Raw genomic sequence first — 27,336 nt, forward strand, 5'->3', positions numbered from 1 at the left:
TTTCATTTAGATGTAAATAAAATTTTGATGAACAGAATTTCACTAATATTTTGTCAAAGTCAACTTGCTAATCTAGGATATTTTCTCTTATACACTTCATTAAAATTTAATGCATTTTTCCAGATTGTTCGAGGAATTCTGCGCAAGGACTCATTTTTCAAATATATTAAAGTTTAAATTACTAAATGAATATTTTCAAACAGAAAAAGATAATGTTATATTCAACACTCTGTTAGAATAGTAGGGAAAACCAAGTTACATGTACCATCCCATTTTTTTTTTTTTTTTTTGTCACATCAAGATCAGTAGTAAATTAACGTAATGTAGCGATCATTTTCATCATCATAGATGTCAGGATGGCAAAAATTTTATTTTAATTGAATAAAAGTGTGATATGTTCTCTATACTTAAAACATTCTTATTTTCCGAACCTTAAGTCAATCCTGCCACTTGCATTTATTAAGTCAGCAGTCCTGTCGAACTGAGCACCCCTGGGGTGTCTTGTTCACCGGCAGACCTAGTACGGGGACAAAACCTAGTGTGTATGTGATGCAAATGGCAAACACTACTCTTTCCAACTGTGCAATAAATCTTAAAATGACTTGTTGCGTTGCCGAGTTATTTACATTTGAAATACGTCAGGTATTTCTGCCGTACCCTGTACATGTTTTGTCCCTTGATGCAGAATATCTTCAGCTACATATGAGGGTTGAAGCAAAAATTAATTGCAACCATTTTCTTTTTTGCAGATACAAGCCCGGTTGGAAAATGCGACATATACAGACGAAAGGATGAGGTGGGTACTACATATGTGGACAATGAACATGCGAACACTGTGCCTCACATATTTATTATGGTAGTGTACAAGACTATACTGGTTTCATGGTACGAAATAATAACAGCCAAGCACACCTCCTGATGCCTGTGTGCTAGATGGCCGGAGCATGTTGCACATCGGATCTACCGTTGAACTTCCGTCAGTGCATGAGATACCCAACCGCAATGCAATTTTGCGAAGATGCAGCTCTGTCCGCAATATCCTGTGGACGATGGGTTTCGCGATGCCACTTGCCCTCTCTAACTCCAATAGCGTTCATCTGTCTTCCGCCAGGAGTTGCTTCATGATCACTTGTGCCACATTGATTCGCACACTAACAGGTTGTCCCAAGAGTTGCTGATTACCGGTTGCCACACATCCTTGCTGAAACTCCCCTACCTACCACACTACTGTACGGTATGGGAAGGCATTATTCCCAAGGACGTCTACTAATTCACTGTCATTCTCTCCTGGAGAATGGCTATTTTGATGTATGTGTCCTTCTCAACACGGATTACTTCCATCCCGCACGACACTCACCATAAAACTGATTTCACAGTGCGTCCTGTGCTACTATGAGCAATCATAGAGCCATCTGTTGTTGTAAATACACACTATGCCTGCATAGCTTCCATGCTACAAATAGCAGTTTGTGATCCACTTACATATCTGCAAGAAAAAAAAGCAGTCGCAATGACTTTCTGCAATCCTTGTGTAATGTTGAATAATTTATGCATAATTAAAAAGTAATTAAATTAATTAGAAATTAAATTTAAAATTATGCATAAATTATTCAACACATTATATGTAGCTGAAGATGTCCCACATCACGAGACGAAACATGTACTACTCTGATATGTTTAAGGCCCGTATTCACCAACGTGAGCAAAAGCTTTTATCTTAGTTTAACGCTTCGTAAACCGAGATATCAGTTAAGTTTGTACTCGCCAACAACATTATCCCAGATAATGGGTATTATCTCGGTTTAAAATTTTAGCGGAGAATGATTGGCCGGTAAAATAGGAAATCTAAGATAATAGCCTTCCAACATGGCTGCTCGTAGACAGCTGGAATATCTAATTGCGAGAGAAAATCACTGTGAGGAGTAATATAATCAAGATTATGTAATTAATAAATGTCCTAGGTGGATAAAAGAACGTTGGACAGATTTTGAGGACTATGACAACACTGATTTCCAGACACATTTTAGGTTATCTAAAGCTTTGACACTGTCAGTGTTATCCATGATCGAACATAACCTGGAATTCCCAACATGTAGGTAGGCCTAAAATGAATTCTCGATTACAGCTTATATCTTGTACGATACACGACTGGGTGACTTTTAAATGAAGACTTCAGGATACTGCCTTATATATTTAGTGAAATATATAATGTGTAGGTTATAATTTTTTTTCTACCGGGCGAGTTGACCGTGCGTGTAGAGGCGCGCGGCTGTGAGCTTGCATCCGGGAGATAGTAGGTTCGAATCCCACTATCGGCAGCCCTGAAAATGGTTTTCCGTGGTTTCCCATTTTCACACCAGACAAATGCTGGGGCTGTACCTTAATTAAGGCCACGGCCGCTTCCTTCCAACTCCTAGGCCTTTCCTATCCCATCGTCGCCATAAGACCTATCTGTGTCGGTGCGACGTAAAGCCCACAGCAAAAAAAAAAAAATTTGTTTTCTTATTCTCTATGCTGTTAATGCTTTCTGTCACCCAATTCAATAACATTTCACTCACTTGGAAAGTTTCTGCTCAATAGCCAACATAATTTATGCAAATCATTTGCAAACCCCGAATGGAATCAAAAACTTGTTTACATTTTGACAGTGGCAGCAGCACGCAGTCATTTGTTTTTTGTGCGTCAGTATGAAAAATTTGCAGTTCAAACTCACTGAAACAAAAACTTAGTTTTGGTAAACCGAGATAATAAATTCTGTGGTGACTACGGAAGGGGGCGTTATCCGAGGTTTGTAAATCTACGATAACAACAGAAGTAACTGACGTTGGTGAATACGGGCCTTAGTGATCTAATTTCACTGACTATACTGTATGTACAGAAAACTTTGACTATTAAATATCTTAATCATTTGAACAGATAATCACCAGGCAAGGTGATGTACCCTTTGAGCATTATTTTTTCCGAGGAGGGGAGAGGGGTTTTCTCCTATTCAGGAGAGGTGGGGGAGTGCCTAGTAAGAACGTCGTTCTTCTCTGCCTCTTTTTTTTTTTTTTTTTTAGAGGGACTGGGAGGAAGATTCCCAGGCCAGGTCAATGATGCTGCCTCTGCCTGCTTGGGCACAGCTTTCACCACCTTTGTGGGGGAGGGAGACTTGCACCCCCCCTCCCCCCTCTTACTGTGCCAGCTTTTACCTTTTGCAGTGTTTCTCACAGGAGCAACTGCCATCTTGGGCATAGCAACTTTCTCACGTGCTGCTAGAAGGAATGACGAACCTGACAGGTTCTGTGCAATCACGCTGAAATCTAATGTCTTGGCAGGAGCATTCATGGAATTAAACTTCCGGTGCACTTCCTAGCATGAAAGACCATCCAATGGCTCGATCTCCTGGATCTTCTTCTCACTGAGATAAACTAGACAATTTCTATCTCGAGGAGAATGAAGACCAGGGCAGTTAGTGCACCTGTTTGGAAGTATGCACTGTTCCGAGGCATGAGTTTCTTTTTCACGTGTACCACACACAGACCGATTCAAATAATGAGATACCATGGATCAGAACCTTTGACATTAATAGCACCGCTTTGTAGGCAGGATGTATGATCTCGCATCACAACGATAGTTTGTTACCCTGACTTTCCCTGGTAACACTTACAGCTGGAACGAGACAATGTGGCAACGTCTTCACCGCTGGCTTCGTGCATAATGCGCCGGACATGTCTGGTGCCACGGTTCTTCCATCAACTCATCATCAGTGTTCAGGATCAACTTGCGGTGGAATATAATACCACGGATCAGTTTCAAGTTTTCATGCTCTCCCAATTTCACAGGAATTTAGCCAAAGTAGTCGCACTTAGCAACCGCTCTGCTTGGAGTGCAGTGCTGCTCTTGAGGAGCAAACTATCATTGCGCATTTTCTTGAGATCCTCAAGTTCGCCGTACACAACTTAAATATGTCGACTGAAGAGAATCGATTTAACCAGCTTAAAGTCTTGACCATCAGTTCTGGTAGTCACCAGGAACCTATGGAAGCTGGATCCCAAACTCGCACGCTGCACTTGTTCCCAGGGGGTTGCCCCACTGAGGGAGTCTAATAAAGATTTGGGCGGAGGACCACCATGAACAGGTTTAAAAGGTTTATTCCTGGCCATGCTGAAAATCCTCCTCCTCGAATGCCACCCTCTCTGACCAGGGGCCTCTGTAGTTCAATCAATCAGCAAAGGCAATACCCATCTGGCTACAGCAGGTATATCTGAAGATGGCCTAAGGACGTCGAAACATGTCCTAATTATAATTATGTAACGTTTTTGTAATTTTAAAACTGTAAATAAATGTGGTGGTACTGACTAGGTGGATAATGATATTACCATTTTTATACTCCATTCGAAATTGTCAATACGGAATCACAATGAAATTTATTATATGCAACCTTCTCCCAGGTTAATTCTTAAAACAAGTGCTTTACAGTGGTATTTGAAGGCGTACTACTGTCAGCCTTGTGTGAGTACATATACCAGGATGAATAAAGACCTTCCACAAGATAAAATTTCTGACACCTTCGCCATCTCCCGAAATCCATTCTAGTTATGAGATGCTAAACCAATAATCTTCATTATTAATTTTCTTCAATTTCCTATATTTTGCACCAATGCAGATAGGTCTTATGGTGATGATGAGATAGGAAAGGGCTAGGAGTGGGAATGGAGTGGCCGTGGCCTTAATTAAGGTACAGTCTGTCTGCTGTGAAAATGGGAAACCACAGAAAACCATCTTCAGGGCTGCCGACAGTGGAGTTCGAACCCACTATCTCACAGTTGCCAACTCGCTTGGTTGAGACACAAATCTAGTAAACAATCTCATGAAATGAGATGAGCAATATGCTATAATTTACAGCGAGACCAGTTGGCTTAAGACTGAGTCAGAGAGACTGAACCCAGCTTTCAAGGACCTTGCCAGGACATTTGTTGTCATGTTAAACCACCTGGTGTCTCCTAACACATGAAATACACAGCATTATTACAATTAATTTACAGTGAAGCAAGATGTGAAAGGTCAAGGACAAGATGAATTTACCAGTATCATTTTTCTAACCAAGTGACCAAATTATTACTAGTATTATTATAGTGCTTGAATTAAACTTTCAGCCATTAGGTAGTGTACATGCCGGAGAGATTTTGAGTACAGAACAAGAACAGGCAACAGGCCACTGGTGGTAACAAAACCCACAACGTTTGAATTCTTCTTCCGATTCAATACTATCACAGTGCTTCGGAGACTTCGAGGTGTACGAGGACAACGGCCCAGTTATGGTAACAATGCATGTTGTGAATGAAGCTAAATATCATGGATATGCTCAGTGATGCCAGGGGAGAATGACAGGCAACGCCAGTGAGGTGGGTGTGTCAATGCACAAAGTGTCAGACATTTGACAAAACCAAAAGCAACAACTAGATTTTTATAATAATAATAATAATAATAATAATAATAATAATAATAATGTTATTTGCTTTACGTCCCACTAACTTACTTTTTTAAGGTCTTCGGATACGCCGAGGTGCCGGAATTTAGTCCCGCAGGAGTTCTTTCACGTGACAGTAAATCTACCGACACGGGGCTGTCGTATTTGAGCACCTTCAAATACTACCGGACTGAGCCAGGATCGAACCTGCCAAGCTGGGGTTAGAAGGCCAGTGCCTTATCCGTCTGAGCCACTCAGCCCGGCACTAGATTTTCTTACAAGATTTTTGACAACTTACGAATCACATTCCACACAAGACGGAATAGTAAATTTCCATAAAACTTATATCTGAAGGGAACTTGCCAACACCAACAAAAGATTTGAATTCAGAGATGAAAAACTTCAAAGGTGGCCCATAATAAACAGCGTCTGCTACAGACAAGGGAAGGCTACATCCAATCAAAATAAATTGAACGGGGCTGTCTGGGTCACGGTCGCAATTTTCAGTGTAGAATAGTACCATGTGATACAGTCACAATAAAAAATACAACTAATACCAGACGGGGTTGACATTTTTTCACCACTGGGGCAGATGTGCTCGGCGTGGAACTCTCCTCATGATGTGGCTGCCTTATTTTGAAATGCTCCCAATGTGCCTTTTGACGCTCGATATTAGTAATTTTGGACTTGTAGAATTTTTGACAGCCGTTCTATTCTCTAGAATGAATTTCTGGGCATTTGAAGCTATTCACTTTTTCACACCACAATTTTCTCTAACGGTTGCTTATAGTTTCCTGTATGCTTGAAGATTTGCTATTTGATTTCATTTTTTGCTGTATATTTGCCTTTGCTGGCAGGACCTAGTGTTTACAGTGCACGATGTCTTCTGGTATAGGCTAGAGCAATTTTGTTACTTTCATTGATCTGTCTCAGCTTTATCCTTAGCTTTGACAAAATGAAAGTGACTGAGGTATGAGTGATGCTAGTAATGCCATTTCTTCTGCAGCCAGTCCCTGCTATGAATGGTGTGAAGATATTGCTCATAGGGTCGGTTGGTGCAAGCATTTCAGTGGGCTTGGCAGACTGATATGTAATAGCAACTTCTGGTTCAGTGAGGAAAGCAATGGGAAACTACCTCACTCCTCATTTCCCTAGTACGCCTCTTCAGTGATGCCTAGGCCATCTATGACAGCTGATGGCGGAGCTGTTGAGGATCCAACCAGCCTTCGGGCTGATGACTAAACATACATACACTTGCAAAACTCACGACTATACCAGAGTCCACAGCTACACTTCATTGTTAGCTACATGGCATGGAGATATTAGTATCTCTATTGCATGCCGAGGTCAGAATATTGTTACAAGGTAGGTTATTACTTCATCTTTAAAATGAGGTATTTAACACTGTCGTCACCACGTGTTTTCTAGAAATTATCTTCACTTTTAAACTTTTACTAATGCTCATCGGACCAAAATTACAGATGTAGTCTAAAACTTTCAGTCCATATAACACTAATATCATTTCTTCTATAAATTTTTTTTTAATTAAAAAAATACTAGAGTGCCTTGCAATACCGTTCGATGCATCCATAATCCTCGTGTCATCGAGGCTTCCAAGTTTAACTGAAAAATCACTTTTGCATGTTTTACAGACAGAACACATCCTTCAGTGAAAACTTCCATGGTCCTAGACATAAAATACCTTCCGTATACTGCTTTAGGTAATGTTGATTTGCTTCAGAATGTTTTTCTTCGCAGTCACTAGGCCCTTCATCATTTTTACATTTGCACAACATTTTGTTATTTTAATTAATGTTGTTCTTCACTTCAACTAAATGGATGCTTGCACTATATGACATTACTTTGCAACAAAAGCTGACAATTCAGTAAGATTACTGTAGGCTAATCATTAAAATCTGAGGTAACAGAACAAATAGAACTTGTGAGTGCTCGTGTTATGCTGTTGCTATGCACCTCTAAACAGCTGATTGCTAGGGCACAGAATGTGTGTTTACTGAAACACGTTCATTTCAGACAGACTGAAAATGGAACTGTGTGCTACTTTAAACTTTTTTGAGGAAGTTCCAAAACTTGCAGAACATGGAAAAACACATGTAGGGTCTAATCATGTGGTTTCCTGCTAAGTCTCACTTGGGTCTCTGGCGTAATAACCGAGAGGATGAGTTTGGTTTATGCAGTCCTTCAAATGGTATTGAGTGTCATACCACACACCTGGCTTTAACTTTTTCTACTTTCCTTAGGTTTGTGAGATTGTGATTATCCCATATTAATTGAATTCTAAAGGTTACTTACTATTGGTACTACAGTAGATGACATGTTAAGTGCAGTTACTAAGGGACCAATCCAACTCTTTCTCCCCTATTAATACTGAAGGTAACGAATTTTAGTTTCCTTCCGAACTGTTGGGTGGCATTCTGCGTCAGCATCCATACAGTGTAGGGATCTTGCTTGTGGTAAGACATCTTGCAGTTGAATTTCAACTTGCATGTTAGCGTCATCTGTCGTGAGTTTTGCAATGAAAAACAAATGCTAACTTTTATATTGTGAAAGTCACTACTGGTGCTCTTTAATGAGTCCATTAAAATTACAGAAAACCATCTAAAGGAAAATACTTTACTACAAGAAACAAAATAGTTAACCTTCTTAAAACAGCATTAAACCAAAATTGCTTTACCTTCAATGACAAAATCTATTGTCAAAAAGAAGGGTTGGCCATGTGCTCAAAATTATCACCTGTTATAACATTTTTCTAAATAAATTAGAAAACATTTTCTTAACCGACCAGCATTCTAAAGGAATCTTAAACTGGAGCAGATTCGTAGATGACATATGACAACGATGTCACAAATGTGCAACGATTATTAAACTGAATTCTTTATACAATTCAATCAAGTTCACAATGGAACCAGAAATTAGCAAGAAAATTAACTTTTTAAACATCACAATCAGTAGGAATAATGACAACCCATCATACAAAGTACACAGAAAGCCCACTCAGACGTCACACACCACTGACAACGAAATGAACTACCCTTAAACACACAAAGTAGCAGGACTGAATACAATGATACATAGAAATATTTCTATACCAATAAACACAATGGATTTCAAAGAAGAGAAATAAAATAATTTTAAAAATTGCAAAAGAAAACCAACATCCGGGCATAGTAGAGAAACTATTAAATAAACAAAAGAAAAGCTCCAGAAAAGCCACACAGGAAAGGGATAAATACATTGTTCTCAACTATGTTAACAAGAACACATACAAAATAGTTCACATTTTCTAAAAACAAGGTCTAATATTATCCTTAGGACGAACAACACACTACAGAAACACATTAGAAAATGCAACCAGAACAAAAAAGACCCGTTCTCCAAGTCAGGAGTCTATGAAGTCAAGTGCCAGGAACCTAACTGCAGTGCCACTCATAATGGCAAACAAGATGTAATTTTTAAACAAGATACAAAGAACACAAAAATGCGATAAGATACAATGGACATTCAGCCTTCGGAGAGCACATATACGACAGTTCACAACCATTTTACAGACATCAGCATAGATCTAAAAATCTTGCACATCAAAAATAAAAGTAAATCTTTGAATATAAAAGAAGCAATCTAAACTAACATTGCAAGAAAGATAACAAAAACAAACCTGAATGAACATACAATTTTTAAAAATTCCTCTCTATTCACCCTGCTTAACATCTGGACAACATTTACACTTTTTACATTAACACTTAATGAAGTCCACAGGAGGTAATCTTTGACTTAAATGTCTGGAATGTAGGCTAGGATATTCTTATCTGTAGTAATTTCCCCAAAACTTACGTTGCCGGGCTGAATGGCTCAGACGGTTGAGGCACTAGTCTTCTGACCCCAACTTGGCAGGTTCGATCCTGGCTCAGTCCGGTGGTATTTGAAGGTGCTCAAATACATCAGCTTCGTATCGGTAGATTTACCAGCACGTGAAAGAACTCCTGCAGGACTAAATTCCGGCACCTCGACGTCTCCAAAAACCGTAAAAGTAGTTAGTGGGACGTAAAGCAAATAGCATTATTATTATTATTATTATTATTATTATTATTATTATTAAAACTTGCGCACCGTCCTCGCCACTCAAGATGATCTTTAAATAGATTATCATATGTTACTAAAAAAAAAACCACACGAGGACTCTCCTTTTTTTAAAATTATAAAAACTATGAATATAGTTCTATGAAGGCAGTTCACGTAAAGGTAAATTACACAGCGGAAAATAAAAGGAAAACTAAATAATCCATTAAAAAGCTTGTTAGACTATCCCTTAATAATAATAATAAAATAATAACTACGAATATAGTTCTGCAAAGGCCGTTCATGTAAACGTGGCCTAAATTACAATATGAAAATTAAAGAAAAAGAACTAACCAACCCATTTAAAAAAGGCTCATTAGACAATCCCAAAATAAATAAGATAAATTGATGTTAATAAAATTTAAAAATAAACAGGAAAGCCATTCGCATGTAAATTACATTATCATTAAGATGCTCATTAAGAAACCCTAACGTAATTTACATCAAGAATTGAAATATGAGAAAAAAATAAAATAATAATAACAATAATAATAATAACAACAGGAATAAAAGTAATAAGCAACGTGTCAATGATGCGTCAAGGAGAGGGGCATGACGTGGCAGGGGAAGGGACATGACATGGCTAAAGTAGGTCAACGGACTAGAGCTTGGACACACGCCAATGACACAATCCAAACACCTCACAGTTAATGCTGGAGTGGAGACAAAGCATGATATTATTAAGATAAGTTCTAGAATTTAAGTTCCTAAATATTAAACAGAGAAACAAATATTATTTCTACATATTTGAGTGTGACTTGATAGAATCTGATATTGCTCTTTTATGAATGGAACATGTCATTCTTTGTTTAATAGTGTGAATTTTTATCCCCCCCCCCCCCCCGGCTTTTTTTTTTTTTTTTTTTTTTTTTTTTTTTTTTTTTTTTTTTTTTACAGGTATGTTGTAGTAAAATATTTTATATTTAACCTGTGTGTTCGAGAGACTTTTTTTTTGCTAGTTGTTTTTACGTCGCACCGACACAGATAGGTCTTACGACGACGATGGGACAGGAAAGGGCTAGGAGTGGGAAAGAAGCGGCTGTGGCCTTAATTAAGGTACAGCCCCAGCATTTGCCTGGTGTGAAAATGGGAAACCACGGAAAACCATTTTCAGGGCTGCCGACAGTGGGGTTCGAACCTACTATCTCCCGAATACTGGATAGAGGCCGCACTTAAGCGACTCCAGCTATCGAGCTCGGTATTTGAGAGACTAAAGAGCTTTAAGTTACAGATATCTCTACTGAAAATGGTTAGGGAAGTAGGTACGATTTACATGATACTTGTGTGTGTTTATTTTATTTCTCAAATTAAATTTGAAACTTGTTATAAATAAAATTATTATTTTACAAAGCAGTCTTTAAGTCTGATTTAATTTTCTTGAAGGGAAATGTGGGGATCATCTTGGATTCGGAGATATAAGGTAACTGTCCGTCCACCTTTCTTCTTATCCCCCTATTCCCTTTTCTAGTACACTTTCAAATATTTTTTCTACCTGAGATATGAATGTGATTCCTCGATAACTATCACTAGAGCTTGGATTTCCATGCATTATCAAATCTCAAAATATGCATGCATTCATGCACTATCAAATTTCAGTTCCTTTTGAAACATTGTACAACTGACATAATTTCTCCAAATTGTCTTGATTTACGCTCATCCATTTATCTGTCAGCACATTCTAAAGCACAGAAAATGACTTTTCTATGTCACAAGAAGTGATAGGTGCATACTTAAATGAAGACATTTGGGACAAAATGAGGTCAAATTGTATGTCTTTTGCATTTTCACCGCAATACACCTTTTATAAGCTTGACAATTCAAAATCAGGATTTGAACAGATCACTTTATTCAACCTATCTCTAGCTGCCATAGTTACTTCTCCATGCAAAGACTGCAGACACATTTGAAAGTCCTCAATAACTGGTAACGATTACCTGCTACGATAACAAAAGCGTGTGATGAGTGAGAGTACGGGGTAGGAAATTCCAGGATAAAAGCGGAAGAGGGTTCAATGCAAACCCAAGCTTTGCAAGCTGCTATCTCAGTAATGCGGCACCACAGAAGTGTGATACAAATTTTGTGAGCCGTCAATGAGTAATGCGCAATTTACAGTTCAATTTATATCAATGTACAACTGTGAAGCTGGAACAGGTTATTCCTAAGAATTAGAGACCAACCTGGGGCCTTCTGACTTATGTCATTCTTTACTCAAGCAACAGATAAAGTGTTTGGTTAACTGGATTTTAGGACCTCTACCGTGTGTAGGCTACTAACTTTGGTTGTCACCGAGGATGCCAGGTATACATTCTCTCCGTCTCTCAGTGACAGACATACTGTATAACGCGGAAAAATGGACCCAAATTCTGCAAACTAACATTCAGAAAAGGCACTATTATGAAAGCTAACATTACATAAGCGCCAAAGATAGAAGATAGAAGAAAAGTCATATTATGCAATATTAAATGTCCAAATATTTGCTATTGAATCCAAAATCTTCCAAATATGCATTATGCATTAATTTTCTCCTAAAAAGGCCAAAACATGCAAACATGCAGGGAAAATGAAGTTATTCGGAATTGTTAAGCCATGAAACGAATATTTGCAAAGTTTGAGAAGTGTAACCAGCTTATCTAAAAACATGCATTTGCATGGAAATCTGGGCTCTAATTATCACATATCAACCTGTCCCCCTTCTTAAACACTCCAGTCATTTGACACAGATTTTTATTTTTCAAAATGCATCTAAATAGCCTACACAGCCATTGTAGACCAACAGGTCCAGCTGCTTTTATCATTTCCACATAGAATTCATCCATCCTGCTGCTTTTCCAACTTTCATTCATTTGACAGCAGTTTTCCACCTCTTCCATTGTGATTTCACTCTTGGTTTCTATCCCCTCAAACTACATCTATCATCTCACACCTCTTCTGACATTCAAGAGTTCATCAATGTAGTCCCTCCCTTTTTTCTTTATCTCAATATAGCACAAACTCGCATAAAGTAGTTTGAAGAAAATTACAATCGTGGGAAGAATGGGAAACAAAATTAAAGGAGCACCTTGCCATTCAAAAGTCTTTTCTGAACATGTCAATTATCAAGCAACTCTAGTACTCCAACCTAATGAAACGATCACTGAAATATATTCAAAAAACAATGCTGTGTTGAGTGATTTTACTGTACCAGAAGAGGAAAGGATTTCTCTCATTTTTGAAGGAATTGCTGATCAAAATTCATCAGTTCCTCTAGCAATACAAAGTGCTGCATGGTGGACGACCTGGTCAACCATGTACTGGTAATGCTAACAGACAACATACATGAAGTGATGTATTGATCTGCCTGTGCAACAATGCATCCGAAAGATGCACATGCTGAGGAGAATGTTCATCAGAAAACAAAGGCTATAGGCCTGAAAACCAAACCTGTTATAGATGCATGAAGAAAGAACACGTGTCCTATACCTGCACAGAAAAGATAACAGATATGAAGCAGTATGTGAAACAACAGCTACGCTTTCAGAAATAGGAGGAGCTTATCACAACTCAACCTTGCTTACTTTGTCCACGAAACAGAGATGATATCAGAAACCCACACTTAATATGAAGGTTTGTGTGCTTGCTTCACTCTGGTCCAAAATGGATCTAGCAGAACGTTAAAAGATCCTGAAAATCGATATCACATAATTTAACTTGAGGTAGCAGCAGTACGTTGAGCATGGTTAAAATGTTTTTGCTTACATCCTATTGGAACCCCATTCATGCCTATCAGACAACTTCAGAACAGTATTGTAGTAGACAAGGCCAAACCCAATAGACCATTCACATGATAAGCATCTAACTTCGCAGTTTTCAATTTTAAGTCTGTTCACCAGTCTGATAAAATCTGACTGCTGATCATTTTTCTCACTATACACAACCTGTATGTTTGGCAGTACTCTCATCAAATTAATCTAACTGAAAGCAGCTTAACAAGTTGACAATTTTATAAAATATGTTTCAACTAAATTTCAGTGGAAAAACAAAGGTATATAATAACATAAGTATGGGAAACGTCAAATCAAGTCACATGGAAAGAAACACACAATAGGATGAACAGTGACAGGTCAGTGTGGGAAAAAATGAAAGGAGTAACATACATTAAGTTTACCGACAGATTTCTCAACTTAAAAACTCTTAACATTTTACAAATAACAATGTTGCTTTTCTTGGTCCATTACTAAGTGTATTAATTTACTCTGGCAATGATTTGGCACGCTGCAACATTCTGAAATCACAGCTCGCATATTTATAAAATGTTTGTTTCACGTCACTTTGCCTGCCGTAAGAAATAATTAAACCCCTTCCTGCATACAATAAAATATGCCAGATATTTATCTACACCCGGTTTAACCAGTGGAAATACCTCTACTCACTTCTTTAAATACACATGATGATGTGATTTTAAGGATTTCAATTGCTTCTTCGGACGGGGGTCTAATCATTTTAGAACATTTGTTGTCTACATTACCATGGACTGCTTCTCTTATAATTGCATGTGGACAAACAATAGCAAAAATTGAACTGGAAGTGGACATTAACAGCACGGTAAATATAGCATCGTATTTGTTTTGCAGTGTTACCAAAATAGCTTTAAATCAAGTTATGCAACTTACTGCTGAAATATTTTATACTCAAGTAAGTTTCCTCACTTATGTTGGTTAATAGTTTTTAAAAAGGGCGAAGTGCCCATTCCCGACAAATAATAGATGGAAGAATAATGAATTGCGTCAACAACAAAACAACGCAAGAATCCAGGAAGGGGAACCGAGTATCTGGCAACCTTACATGCTCGTATAATTTTGTCCTGACAAGGGCTACTACACAGTAGTTGAAACGTTGAAATGGCCTAATATTCTAGTCAGCTGATATTAGATGTGGAAACTTATAACAAAATACTTCCTTCACATATTATATCCTATGAGCAACTAGAAATAAGTCGTCCTCAGATTTCAGACTGTTTCAGAAATTTTCCTATTCAAAATCCTGACGAAATGAGGTCTTCTAAAACTATTCCAGTACGATTATTAAAAAAACTAATGAACAGAGAAAGATGAATGCTTAGAAAGCAATGTTCCCACAGATAGAACACAAGGAGGTGGATATATGAAGCTGGTGACATAAATGAAGACGAAGATGCACTCGACACAGGCAGCAAGGGAGGGGTTTTACATGTAACCAAGAAGTAGGATTATGCCAGACTACTGATTGTCATCTGGACCAATTTAAACAGAATTGTAGGTGGGCCTGTACAAGGATGGTGCCTCAGTTTGAAAGACAACCCATAAATATATAAGGCCGATGACCTAGATGTTAGGCTCCTTTAAACAACAAGCATCACCATAAACATATAGTAGAACATGAACTTAACACCAGGACAAATTAAGGCCCTTACAGTACATCAGATGTGCAAGGTTCTGACAACTATCATTATCCCATAGACTGAAAATAGTGCACAGGCGATAAGTAACAACAACTCAACATCCACAGCCTGCGAGGTCACTATTGGCATAGTCAGTGTACGTAAGAAATACCCACAGACAAATGAACTGAGGTGGACTACAGTTGCACCATCCTTCATGTAGTATGCTATGGATATCGATCTATCATTGAGCATAACTACTGTAGTGCAGAGAAAGGAACAGTGTTGTATTGCCTTCTCAGATGAGTTAAGCTTTGCCCCATGTTACAACAACGGAGGTACAGTACAAGGATATGGCATTCTAGATGACAATCTGATACAGGGGCCTTGAATGAAGAGTTATTTAAACAGAATTGTAGGTGGGCCTGTACAAGAGAGCCCCAATTTCTGCCATTCTTTTCCTAGTAGCAAATGAGGTCCTGCAGTGTGACAATGCTTGAATGTAAACCACAGCTACAGTACACAACTCTACACTGTACCTTGCCCTGAGAGGTCACTAGACCCTGTACGGAACCACCTGCCTGTTCCAGCACTCGATACCTGTTACAACACTTTCCATATTCTGCAAGTAATTGAAAGAGGAATGGAGCAATGAGTGGTCAGGACTGCCATTTTAACAAGAGCTTCAGGTTATTCCAAATTAGCTGCTGGGATTATGCTCAAACATTCTATCACTACAGTATAATCTCTCAAATTCATACCCCTGATCACAATATAATGAATCATCAAATAAAACATAGTTCAGTTAGAAATTATAACTTTTCAAACTTCTAAGGCATAAAGAACAAATACACACGGGTATTCACTCGTTCCTTCTCAGGTAGACTAACAGGAGGAGAATGTTCTGTTTCTAGCAGAGGATGTGAAATACTAACCGCTGCTAGGAAGGTAGGAAGCATCTTTAGCATGTTTTCATGCTTGACACAATGCAGCATCTAGTTGCTAAAAAAATTGATAATTTTACAAATGAAAATCTACATTGAATGGTATATTTCACTTTTACAAAGTATTTTTGTTGTAAAGATATACATTCCATGCTATCAAATTCACCCTGGAGAAAGAAAATCATAAAATACACCTTCAGAAAAAGCTACTTAGACAAACAAACACCCTTATAAAGGTCAGTGGCAAAGAATGAAGAACACCCAACTAATACTACCAAAATTCGTGAAGAGTAACTTACTTTGTTTCCATTGTGTGAAAGACAATGGCTTGACATTCCGTGAAACATTCTGAATCGATCAAACCATCTCGTCTGCATATGGCCTCCATGCAACGATCCCATACGTCATGTGGCACTTCAATATGATAAGGCGCACCATGAGCAAGATACTTTTTAAAAATTCGCACAGCATCGGTCAACGTAGCTTGCAGTAGTTTACTTGCACGAGTAGGTGACACGGAAGATTCATCACAGGTTGATGCACTGGAATTTCGACCACATGCATGTTCACTTACATAATCTACTTTCAAAGTACATTCAGGGATACTATCTTTAATAGTACTATCAGCACCAATTTTAGGAAGCACACGACTCTCATGAGATTCTGTTCTTTTACATTTCACCTCACAGTCCACATTAGCTCGTTCCTTCTCAGGTAGACTAACAGGAGGAGGATGTTCCGTTTCAAGCGGAGGATGTGAAATACTAACCGCTGCTGGGAAGGTAGGAAGCGTAAGAACACAGGACCTAGAAAAATGGGGTACAGTCTGAGAAGGTAAATTTGCATCATTATTGTTTTTTGGATAAAGGGGATTATAATAATTATCATTTGCACTACCACAAGAGTGAAGTGGTGACTCAAATACACTACTTGAATCCCCCACTGTCGAATCACAGTCTGTTCCCAAAGAGATTTTGTCCTGCTCGAGTTGTGAAGTACAAGGAAGTGAAGGACAACTACAAGCTGACTCCAGCTGTTCGCGCGTGACAGTTTGACAAACTACTTTTCCACCAGCATCATCATTTCGAACTTTAGCCCTGGATGCTGAACGAAAACTTTCCACATCTAGCCAAAATTTCACCAGAGCCACAGCATCTTTAGCATCTAAATACTGAATGAAGTAGGCCAAGGCTCCTTTGTCGGCGAGAATCTCGGAGAGCGTCTGCGACAATCTTGATCTCGACATCACCTTCTGAGAACCAGATGGACTTGCATCATATTCACCTGAACACACAAACAAAAGATACATCATCCCATTACCAATCTCTCAGCAGGCTTGTAAAATAAGAAACTTAACTTCCTCTAGAATAAAGTATAAAATGAACCAACATGTGTAAAGATGTACCTCTACAGTCATTCGTAATCTGTATTCTCCAAAAACAGTCATACTTTCCACATACTTTTTACTATTCATTTTACCTTGCACGGACACAAATAGTTCTTATGATTGTGATGGTAAAGGAAAGGGAAGGAAGCAACTGTAACCTTAATTAAGGAACAGCCCCAGCATTTGGTAGAGTGACTGTGTCTCCTAGTTTACTCTGATAAAAAGTAATTTAAAAATGGACTCTGGAAATTAATACAGGGTGTATCAGAACTAAACAGAAAAAAAAATGATGGATGCTCTTCATGTTAAGAACAATGGTGAAATCGGATTTGTAGAGAATTTTTTTCTTTTTGAGAAAATGAGATCACTTTTTGAACTTCCGGGCAAGCAATTCAAATTGACAAATTTGCCGTATTTGCTATGCCAGAGTACAGCCACTTCTGTGCTTCAGGGAAGAGAAGAGGGAGGAGAAGTGGGGTGTATGATGGAGCGCGCATATGCATAAGTTTCCTAGTTCGACTCGCACGGAATCGCCCTCGTCTCCTCCAGTCAATATCCACAGTTCATTTGTTAAACAGCTGTAACTGCACACACAGTACTAAAACACACTTGTCAGTCAAGGAATGCACCAGATCATTTCTCCTCTCGTCTGCTGGTCGCAGTACCGTTCTTTATTATATAAAATGCATGGAGATGCAACGCTGCTGCCTCACGATTGTGTACTCCTTCACTCACAACATTGTAAATGGAACGAAATACTGAACAACAATATGCCCAATGGTTTATTTACAATAGATGTTCAATATGTTCCCCTCCTACTTCGATGCACATTTCACAATGGTGTAGAAGTGACCTTCGGACTGTGTTTAGGATGTGTGGTGTGTCATGAATAGAGATGAGAATTACAGGCACTGAAACAGTTAAAATAGGCAGGCATATAGGCTCTTAAATTAGCTAAATTAGCCGTGTAAATAGGCACTAAGGTGTAAAACAGGCAACAAAATTGGCTTGAAAAAATACTTATAATTTAATAACACAATTACTAGCAACTTTTCAATGTTTTCCGGTAACAATCTTGTTCTCCTGTCATGCAGAATGTTTTTGTATTGTGAGAAAGATCTCTGAACATCACAGGAAGTGATTGGACAACACTTCAATGAAGCCACTTCATCTACTTCACCTCGTAGCCCCCTGGGTACTTTTACACTCGCTTTGCATCCTGGCTTCTGCTGCAGGACCCTATGGAACTTTTTGCTGACAACGGCTACCTTCGCGGAGGTTCGGTCAAAACTTCCCCCGACTTCTTCCACAATCCAAATAACTCCACCAGTCGAAAGCCACTCTTCTCCAACTCTGTGATTGCTCCCGGCAGCTTGTTGAAATTTGAAGATGCTCCAGTTTACGCAGGGGGATATTAGCTCCCACCATTGCAGTGCATAGGTCTATAGAAAATTGTTGTTGGTCGCTGTTCACAGTAGACTGGTAGAAAAGCTGCATTGACATAGTTTTCTGTACTCGTGCCAAATGCATCCCAGTATTTCTATGTTGATCTATATGATATTTTTTCACATTTGACCTGAAAAATAATAAAATTGACTTAAATTACAATGTTCCTATATCTTAAATTTCTACAGCTGGGCTAATTGGTAATAATGCTTAGTATATAACATGCACTTGTTTAAAAAAAAAAAAAAAAAAAAAAAAAAAGAACATTAGAGGTGATGTTTCTAGAAGTACAAAACTCTAAAGTAGGAACAAGAGAATTCGTAATTAACATGGAAATACGTCCTCAAAAATGTTACAATTATAATCTGGCAGTTTCCTGTCGATTTCACCAGGTGAAAAAATAATAAAAATGACATGAAACGATACCCGAGTAGCGTAGAGGAGAGATCCTTCCTATATGCTTGCCAGGGACTCACTAAGCTGTCTCTAACAGTATTCTTACTTATATAGAAGAATTAAAACTGACAATATAAATCTCAGATTTGTGAACATTTTATTTGTTGCTATTCGCCACCTTTGGTCAGCTGTCACGAAGACTATTTTCTGTTGCCTGCAATAGATCCTGCACATCTTGTGTGCCAACAAGGCTGCCACCCTCGTTGAAAATTAGAAAACCGCGCGATTTGAAATAGTCGTGGCGTGAGCCCATAACCTTACTTTTTGTCAAAATTTAGCAAAACTCTAGATTGGATGCTAGAGCTTAACCCCACCCCACCTGCGACTACCTTTGCTTGCCCCGGAGCACAACGGTTACTAACCGGACCTCATCAATCCAGACCAACGGTCTCCTAACTAGCGTAGTTTTATGAAGATAGTCTTGGCAGCCTTGTAAAACACGCTGTGACATAGTCCGAGCCATGCCATCTTGTATGTCTAGCCTCTGTGACATTGTCCTAGCTGCACCACATTGGATCTTCAACCTATATTTTGCAAAGGCTTAGCGCAAGCGCAATAGAGTTCACTAGAGCCTACACATAGTGCTGATGAAAGTTACTCACGATTTTTAAAAACTGCATTTCAGTTGTAGGCCTCTTCTGTGGTGTAGTGGTTAGCGTGATTAGCTGCCACCCACAGAGGTCCGGATTCGATTCCCGGCTCTGCCACGAAATCTGAAAGTGGCACGAGGGCTGTAATGTGGTCCACTCAGGCTCGGCAGGTCAACTGAGCAGAGGTGGGTTCGACTCACACCTCAGCCATCCTCTAAGTGGTTTTCCATGTTTTCCCACTTCTCCTCCAGGAAAATGCAGGGATGGTACCTAACTTAAGGCCGCGGCCGCTTCCTTCCCTCTTCCTTGCCTGTCCCTTCCAATCTTCCCATCCCTCCACAAGGCCCCTGTTCAGCATAGAAGGTGAGGCCGCCTGGGCAATGTACTGGACCTCCTCCCCAGTTGTATCCCCTGACCCAAACTCTCACGCTCCAGGACACTGCACTCGAGATGGTAGAGGTGAGATCTTTTGCCGAGTCAGGGGGAAAAACCGACCCTGGAGGGTAAACAGATTAAGAAAGAAAGAAAGAAAGAATTTCAGTTGTAAATCTCTATTTTCACAGGATATGAATCAGAGTTCAAAATACAGATTTTTAATTTTCATCCACTCTGCGACAAGAGACCAGCGGCGTTCTAACTCCTCATTCAGTAATTAAATGATTACTTATATTTTAGCAATATAAATTATTGAAAGTTCACGACTAATATAGCACTGCAAAAAAAAACTTTCTACAATACGTAAATTAATAGGCCTATAAATGCTACAATGAAATGCAATCGCAGTTCTGCGCACAAAAAGGATAAAAGGAACATACAAACTTACCTCCTTACAGTAAGCTTGGCAGAAGACTACCCTTTTATCCGTAGTGAAATTGGGATCCCCTGTGATCTAGGGCTTCAGCCAGTTTTCTTTGGTCAATGCCACAGACGCACTTCTTCACAATAAATCAAAACACGTTCTGAAGATAAAAGCGTACGTGTACAGCAGTTCACATCGAGAAGAAGGTATAAGGGATATGTGTTGTGCAACATAGTTCGACGTTGGTTGGTTCTCGCATATATCTTAAAAGGCTGGAGGGGTCGAAGGCTTCGAGATCAAATTGTTCCTTGTTTGTCCCGATGGAAATTTCCTAAGAACTATTTCTGGTGACTTCCAAGAATTCCCATTTTTGTTCGTGGGGTAAACAGATATTGAGAAATGAGAAGATAGTTGTGTCGAGCACATCAGCTACAATATTATGCACTGGAATAAAATCGGCTTCTTTAAGATAGATTCAAAAGGCATCAAATAGGCAATTATACTCCAAATAGGCACAAACCCCTGAAATAGGCATTTATAGGTACAATAGAAACTAACAAAATCTAGCTAAAAAGACCCTAAAACTGATTTATATCTCAAAAGCCTAAGTTTTGAACACAGGAATAAAATAGGCAAATTCCCATCTCTAGTCATGAATGACCTGGAAATTGCAATTGGTACAAGTTCATCTCTTTCTATGGGATTTGTATAGTATTCAATTTGTTCAGAACAAACAGTACACTGCCTAGTGGGGCTGGGAAGCGACTATGCAAAACAAACGAGAAACGTGCATTCACACCAAGCATTATCCCTGTCTACCCCTTTCCACTTCCCCCATTCCCTCCTCTGACGCACAGCTACAGGCAGCAACTGGCTCTCTGGCACTGCAAATATGCCAAGTTCGTCAATTTTAATCACGCTCCTGGAAGTAATAAAGTAACATTTTCTCTAAAAGAAAAATTTCCTCCGACAATTCGGTTCCACCATTGTTCTTAATGTAATATGAAGAGCATCCCCGATTTTTTCTGTAATGTTCTGATACTGCCTGTATTAATTTCTGTCCTACATGGTGCCGATGACCTGGATGATAGGCTCCTTTAAACAAGCATCATCATCTGTCCAACATGAACTTCATAAAATTAACTCATGAGACTTGTTATCTACTTTGGTTCTCTTATTTATTTCTACCAATATTCTTCTGTCTGGCTATAAAATTTACTATCACCGTGTTCACTTCACAAGAACTTTCATCTAGTCCATTATTATTATTTTTACTCCTAGTGAACTGTGGAACTAAAGAAGCATAAGTCACTTCTCAAGAAGTGATTGGATCCAGTTTCTGGCCACCATTATGGCAGACCTTTATCCACATCAATGTAACTTTGTACAGGTATGTTACAGTGTTACAGGTGTTATAATTAGTGTTCGACAGACTGAAAATCTTTAAAGTTACATTAAACGAGTTGACACTGAAAACTATAACTTTTGTTAAGAAGGAAGCTATTCACATTTACAGTCTGCAAACTCAGTTTCCATATGTATTAGTACATGATGTAATAAACCTTTAAGATACAGTAATATATATATAAAGGACACATATCTATTGCAATGTAGTACGTAGGTGGATCAAAAGGTTAGTTGCACTAAGGCGCCGCAGCAGTGTGCTGTGTGTCGCAAACGTGGGCACAGCGGAGAAAGGGACAGACACTACCCACACGTCTGTTAGGCAGGTCACTATGGTGTCTCGTCTAGTATTGTGTGAATAGCGGCCATATGCAATGGCGTGTCAACTGGACGTTCACTCCAAATATGAGGTGCGTGTGACAATCCGATTCCTATGGGCCAAAAGGAAGAATTGCACGGACATTCACCGTGAAATTAGTGCTGTGTATGGGGAGCGGGCCTTTTCCCGGCAAGGCATCGTAAAGTGGCGTCAGCAATTCGAAGCCAGACGCACGGATATCACAGACAACCATCGCGAAGGCAGGCCCGCAATGTCCAGGACCCGTGCAAAGGACAACAGTGTGAATGCGATCATTAGACAGAACTGGGGCATTAAACTGAGAGAAATCGTGACGCAGCTGAACATTGCACGTTATAAACATAAACTCACCCACACTCACTCATATAATACAAGGAGTGGAAACAGAACAACAAGTAGTTCTCAAGAGGCTAGGAGTAACACTAGACAATTACGCAGCAGAAAGAAAAATATATCAACAAGCCCATTTTGGAACATACGAGAACATTTTAAATTCTATATCACATTAGAATGTGTTTCATCAACAAGTTTGTTCATGAACAATATTCTCATGACAACAATATAAAATTAATGCCAATACATTTGTATAAATGTTACTCCAGCAACACATCAACACAGCAACATTATCAACTGCAGAAAATTGTCAATATAGTTAACGAAGTTTTAACGACAATCATACAAGTTAAGCAACATTGAATCAATACAATTTGCCAGATCTCAAAAGTTTTTTATTTTTTAAAATAATTTTAAAGGATGTTCACCAGATGAGTTTCGTCAATAAAATGTTAGACTTAGATAGATTTTAGACAAATATGTTTTAACTTAAAGACATAATTTTATTGTTATATGACTTGTAAAATATTATAAGATTTGTCAATCAGGTTTATAGGCATAATCTTAATCCAAAAGAATTGTTTCATGATCTTATATAACCTTAAGTAAATAATAATTGGCTGATGATGCTCACGAAAAAGGAGCAAAACATGTACCATATAAACATCTTAATAAATATGTAAGTTTATATTAAGTTTTTTATTGTATTGAATAGGTGGTAATTAACAAAATTATAAGAATTTGTATCGCAGCTGAACATGTCGTATGGCAGTGTGTTCGCCATTGTTCACGAGGACCTTGGATATCGTAAGCTGTGTCAAAGATGGGTCCCACGTCTTCTCAACGATGAGCCCAAGGGACAACGTTTGCAATCCACCCTGGCATTTTAGTAACGCTATGCCGCAGACGGCAACGGATCTCTGCGGCGAATCATCATAGGCGACGAAACGTGTGTCCACCACTTCACCCCCGAAATGAAGCGAACATCAACGGAATGGGTGCACCCCTCATCACTACAACGAAAGAAGGCCAAGGTTCAACCTTCAGCCGGTAAGGTTATGGCGACAGTGTTCTTTGACATGGAGGGTTTGCTGCACGTGGAATTCATGCCAAAAGGAACGACGATCAACATGGCATCGTATTGTCAAACGTTGCACTGGTTGCGTAAAGCGATTAAAGAGAAGCGCTGGGGGAAATTGAGTGCCGGTGTGATTTTGTTGCACGATAACGCAACACCTCACAAGGCCCGCCAAACGAGAGGACTGCTGCAGCGTTTCAAGTGGGAGGTCTGGCAACATCCACCCTACAGTCCTGACCTTGTGCCATGTGACTCATCTGTTCGGTAAGCTCAAAACGGAGCTCAGTGGTCAACGTTTCCAGACCGATGAGGAGGTGAAGGCCACTGTCTCCGAGTGGTTGCAGAACGCTGGAGGAAATTTCTATGCATATGGCATCGATAAGTTGGTTGTGGGTTCGCAGAAATGTTTGGACTCTCTTGGAAACTATGTGGAAAAGTGACGTTACAGTGTATGTCGTTATAGTCGTGTTGCTGTTGTATAGGTGGTATAATAAATGGCCATAACTGGGAAGTGCAACTTATTTTCTGATCTGCCCTCGGACGTTTCAAAAATCATATGATACATCCAAATAAGCCAACAAAACTTACAATGAATGTGTGTCATCAATGATGTTGCGATGACAACTATCAATTCAAGAAGAATACGTTACACTCCATGAAGAATATGGGAACTCTAGACATTGGGAGTGAAACATGAAGAATAACAAGTAGGAGATCTGTAGGACACTATCCAGAATACCATATTGAATATGGAGATGTATTTGAAAAAGTATCATTTAACAGAGAAGGTAGCAGGTAAGGACCCTTTTCGGAGGCAGTCCTACCCAGGGGGTGGTGCCCCTGCCTATGTGAGTCCCAGAGCAAACTGACCCGGTGTGTAACATCTGGTAAGGGTCCCAGCTCAGAGTTACGAGTGAAGACCTCAACGACTTCTACAGCGGAGAGGGTGGACTTCGGTACGGTGGAGATGGCAGAAGAGGCAGCCCTGTATTCAGGGATTAATATGAGTACAACCTGCTGCCTTATAGGTTGAGGTGACTGGACACCAAAGGCTAAGGGAGAAAACCCTGAAAGAAAATCTCCGTCTGTGTTAGGCTCAGCCGGTCAACAGAGGGATTACTGAAGAAGTTGCTTTCAAGAATTATATGAGCCTCGGATGTACAAATTCACCACAACGAGATAAGTTTGGTGCGAACGACTGTTTACAGCCCGATGTTATACCAGCTACCCAAACCAAACGAAGAGTGGAAACATTAAATATCCTGACATTAACAAATAAAACTGAAGAACTGGTCGACCTCATGGAAAGGAGGAAACTTCTGATCATAGGCCTGAGTGAAACAAAGTGGAAGAAAACTGGGAAAATGAAAACAGATGCATGTAGTGAAGTTGAGTTTCTTAGTGAAAGGATAATTAAGTTATCTGTGAACTTAGGAGGAAGAAAGTACAATGTGATCCAAGTCTATGCTCCACAGGTAGGATGCTCAAAAGAGGAAAAGGCCAACTTCCTTAATAACTTGGAAGAACACACCGAGTATGACAATCTAATTGTAATGGGCGATTTAAATTCACAAGTTGGCTCACAACGAACAGGATATGAATCCACACTGGGCCCTCATGGAATGGGAGAGAGAAATAAAGAGGGAGAATATATGCTAGATCTGTGCATGAGAAACAACCTGATAGTAACGCTTGGTTCAAGAAAAGGGACTCCCATAAAATCACAAGATATAGTTGGGGTGATAAAATATGTACGGTAATAGATTATATTCTGATAGATCAAAATGTATGGAAAAATGTCCATGATGTTAAGGTCATTCCAAGTGAAGAACTTGGTGGAGACCATAGACTTGGTTGCAGTTATTGCAGAGAAATGACCTCCCAAAGTCTGTAACAAAAGAGTCCCAAAAATAAAAAAATTGGCAACTGAACCAAGTGTAAAGGAAGAATTCAGGGAAGATGTCCACAGGTTGTTACCAAGAGAAGAACTAAAATTGGTAGATGAAGAATGGGATACTCTAAAGAAGGTTGTGGTTGGTACAGCAGAAAAAGTTTGTGGACGACAGAGTCAAATAAGAAAACCTAAAGAAACTGCCTGGTGGAACGATGATATTAAAAAGGCTATCAATGACAAACCATGCAAGAAGATCCTTACATCAAGCAAGAACATGGGGAAATCAACATGAAATAGAGAAGCTGTCACTTTACAGAAAGAAAAAATTACAGGCCAAACAATTGGTTGTAGCTGAAAAGCAGAAATGCAAGGAAGATCTGACAACCAAAATAACACAGGATGGAAATAAAAAAAACTGTTATACAGTATTGTTAAGAATAGAAGAACTCAAAATGAATCTATCCAATCTGTAGAACTTCCTGATGGTGAGGTGACTAGGGATAAGACCAAAAGGCACTTTGAAACTTGGAAAATGTCACTCCATTAGATGACGAACCTTGTGATTTTGGCAGCACAAATACCACTAGTCTGACATGGTTGGAAGCAGAGGCAGCAATATCTCAGCTGAAAAACAACACATCCAATGAGGAAAAATCCAATGAGGTCAATTATTCACATGTCAGTCTTAGCCATCCAAAAAACAAGATATCTGGACAAGACAATGGACAAACAGGGATACAGAATTTATAAAGGCAAAAGGCCCGTGTAGATAGGTAAAAATATGCCACTGTTTGACATAGCTTCTGCAGTAAAAAACAACATATCAGTTCCGCAATAGATCTTAGTCCTTCTGAGAGGATTTCTCTTCTAACTCTTAGCTATGGCAACAAAGGATAGAATCTGATCAATACATATGCATTAATCAATGAAGAAAAAAGCCATAATCCAGAGAATGTTGAAACAATTTGGGGACCTTCAAGGAACAGATGGAGAAAATACCAGCTAAGAATATCAAGATCTTACACGGTTAATTTAACGCCCAATTTAAAATGGAAGCATGATATTAGGTCAACAATAGGAAGCACCTTCGATCTTCAGATAATGTCAACATTCTATCAAGTAAAGAGAAGAGACAGTGATCACCTAGCAATCTGAATGGAGAGAAATAGATTGACCCTGTAGAAATCTCCATAAGAGCGATAAAGGAGATTATGAACGTCAATTATTGTTTATTATACAATCTTCCTGCAACAGCCGCAGGTTGCCCAAGGACAAAAAGCACCTGAATAACAATAATATAGATGAATGGATTAGCCCTACACGAGACTGTATGAAGTTACATAAGAGTAGGCAAAAGAGTAAAGCATATCAAACATCCATCTGAAATCCACTAACATGGTTCCTGAAAATCACGATGGGATTCTTAAGAGCAGTAATGCTGATGGTATAGACGAAATTTCTATTCAGCCCAAAGGTATTGCAGAAGTTGACAAACAATGTAGTTATGGTCCCTCAAGCACCTAACATCAAGCTGATTACAGAGATGGAAGAGAGCTTGTACTTCTGCTTAAAGTAGTCCACCATTTCTTCATACATTCTTCCCCCCCCCCACAGTGACCCCTTCTGGCTCATTTTCATTGGTCTCAAAGCTAATTGTTGGATC

At 39.1% G+C, this 27,336-nt stretch overlaps 1 protein-coding gene across 1 annotated transcript in view; it reads right to left on the minus strand.

The window, feature by feature from the left end:
* Positions 1-27,336, minus strand: part of pkaap (A-kinase anchoring protein pkaap) — a 217,149-nt gene that overhangs the window by 176,878 nt on the left and 12,935 nt on the right. The window contains exon 3 of the mRNA XM_067139711.2: positions 16,228-17,212. Coding sequence (XP_066995812.2) covers positions 16,228-17,212 — 985 coding nt within the window. The remainder of the gene's footprint in view (positions 1-16,227; positions 17,213-27,336) is intronic.

This window comes from Anabrus simplex, chromosome 2 (assembly GCF_040414725.1).
Source record: "Anabrus simplex isolate iqAnaSimp1 chromosome 2, ASM4041472v1, whole genome shotgun sequence".
Lineage (NCBI taxonomy): Eukaryota > Metazoa > Arthropoda > Insecta > Orthoptera > Tettigoniidae > Anabrus > Anabrus simplex.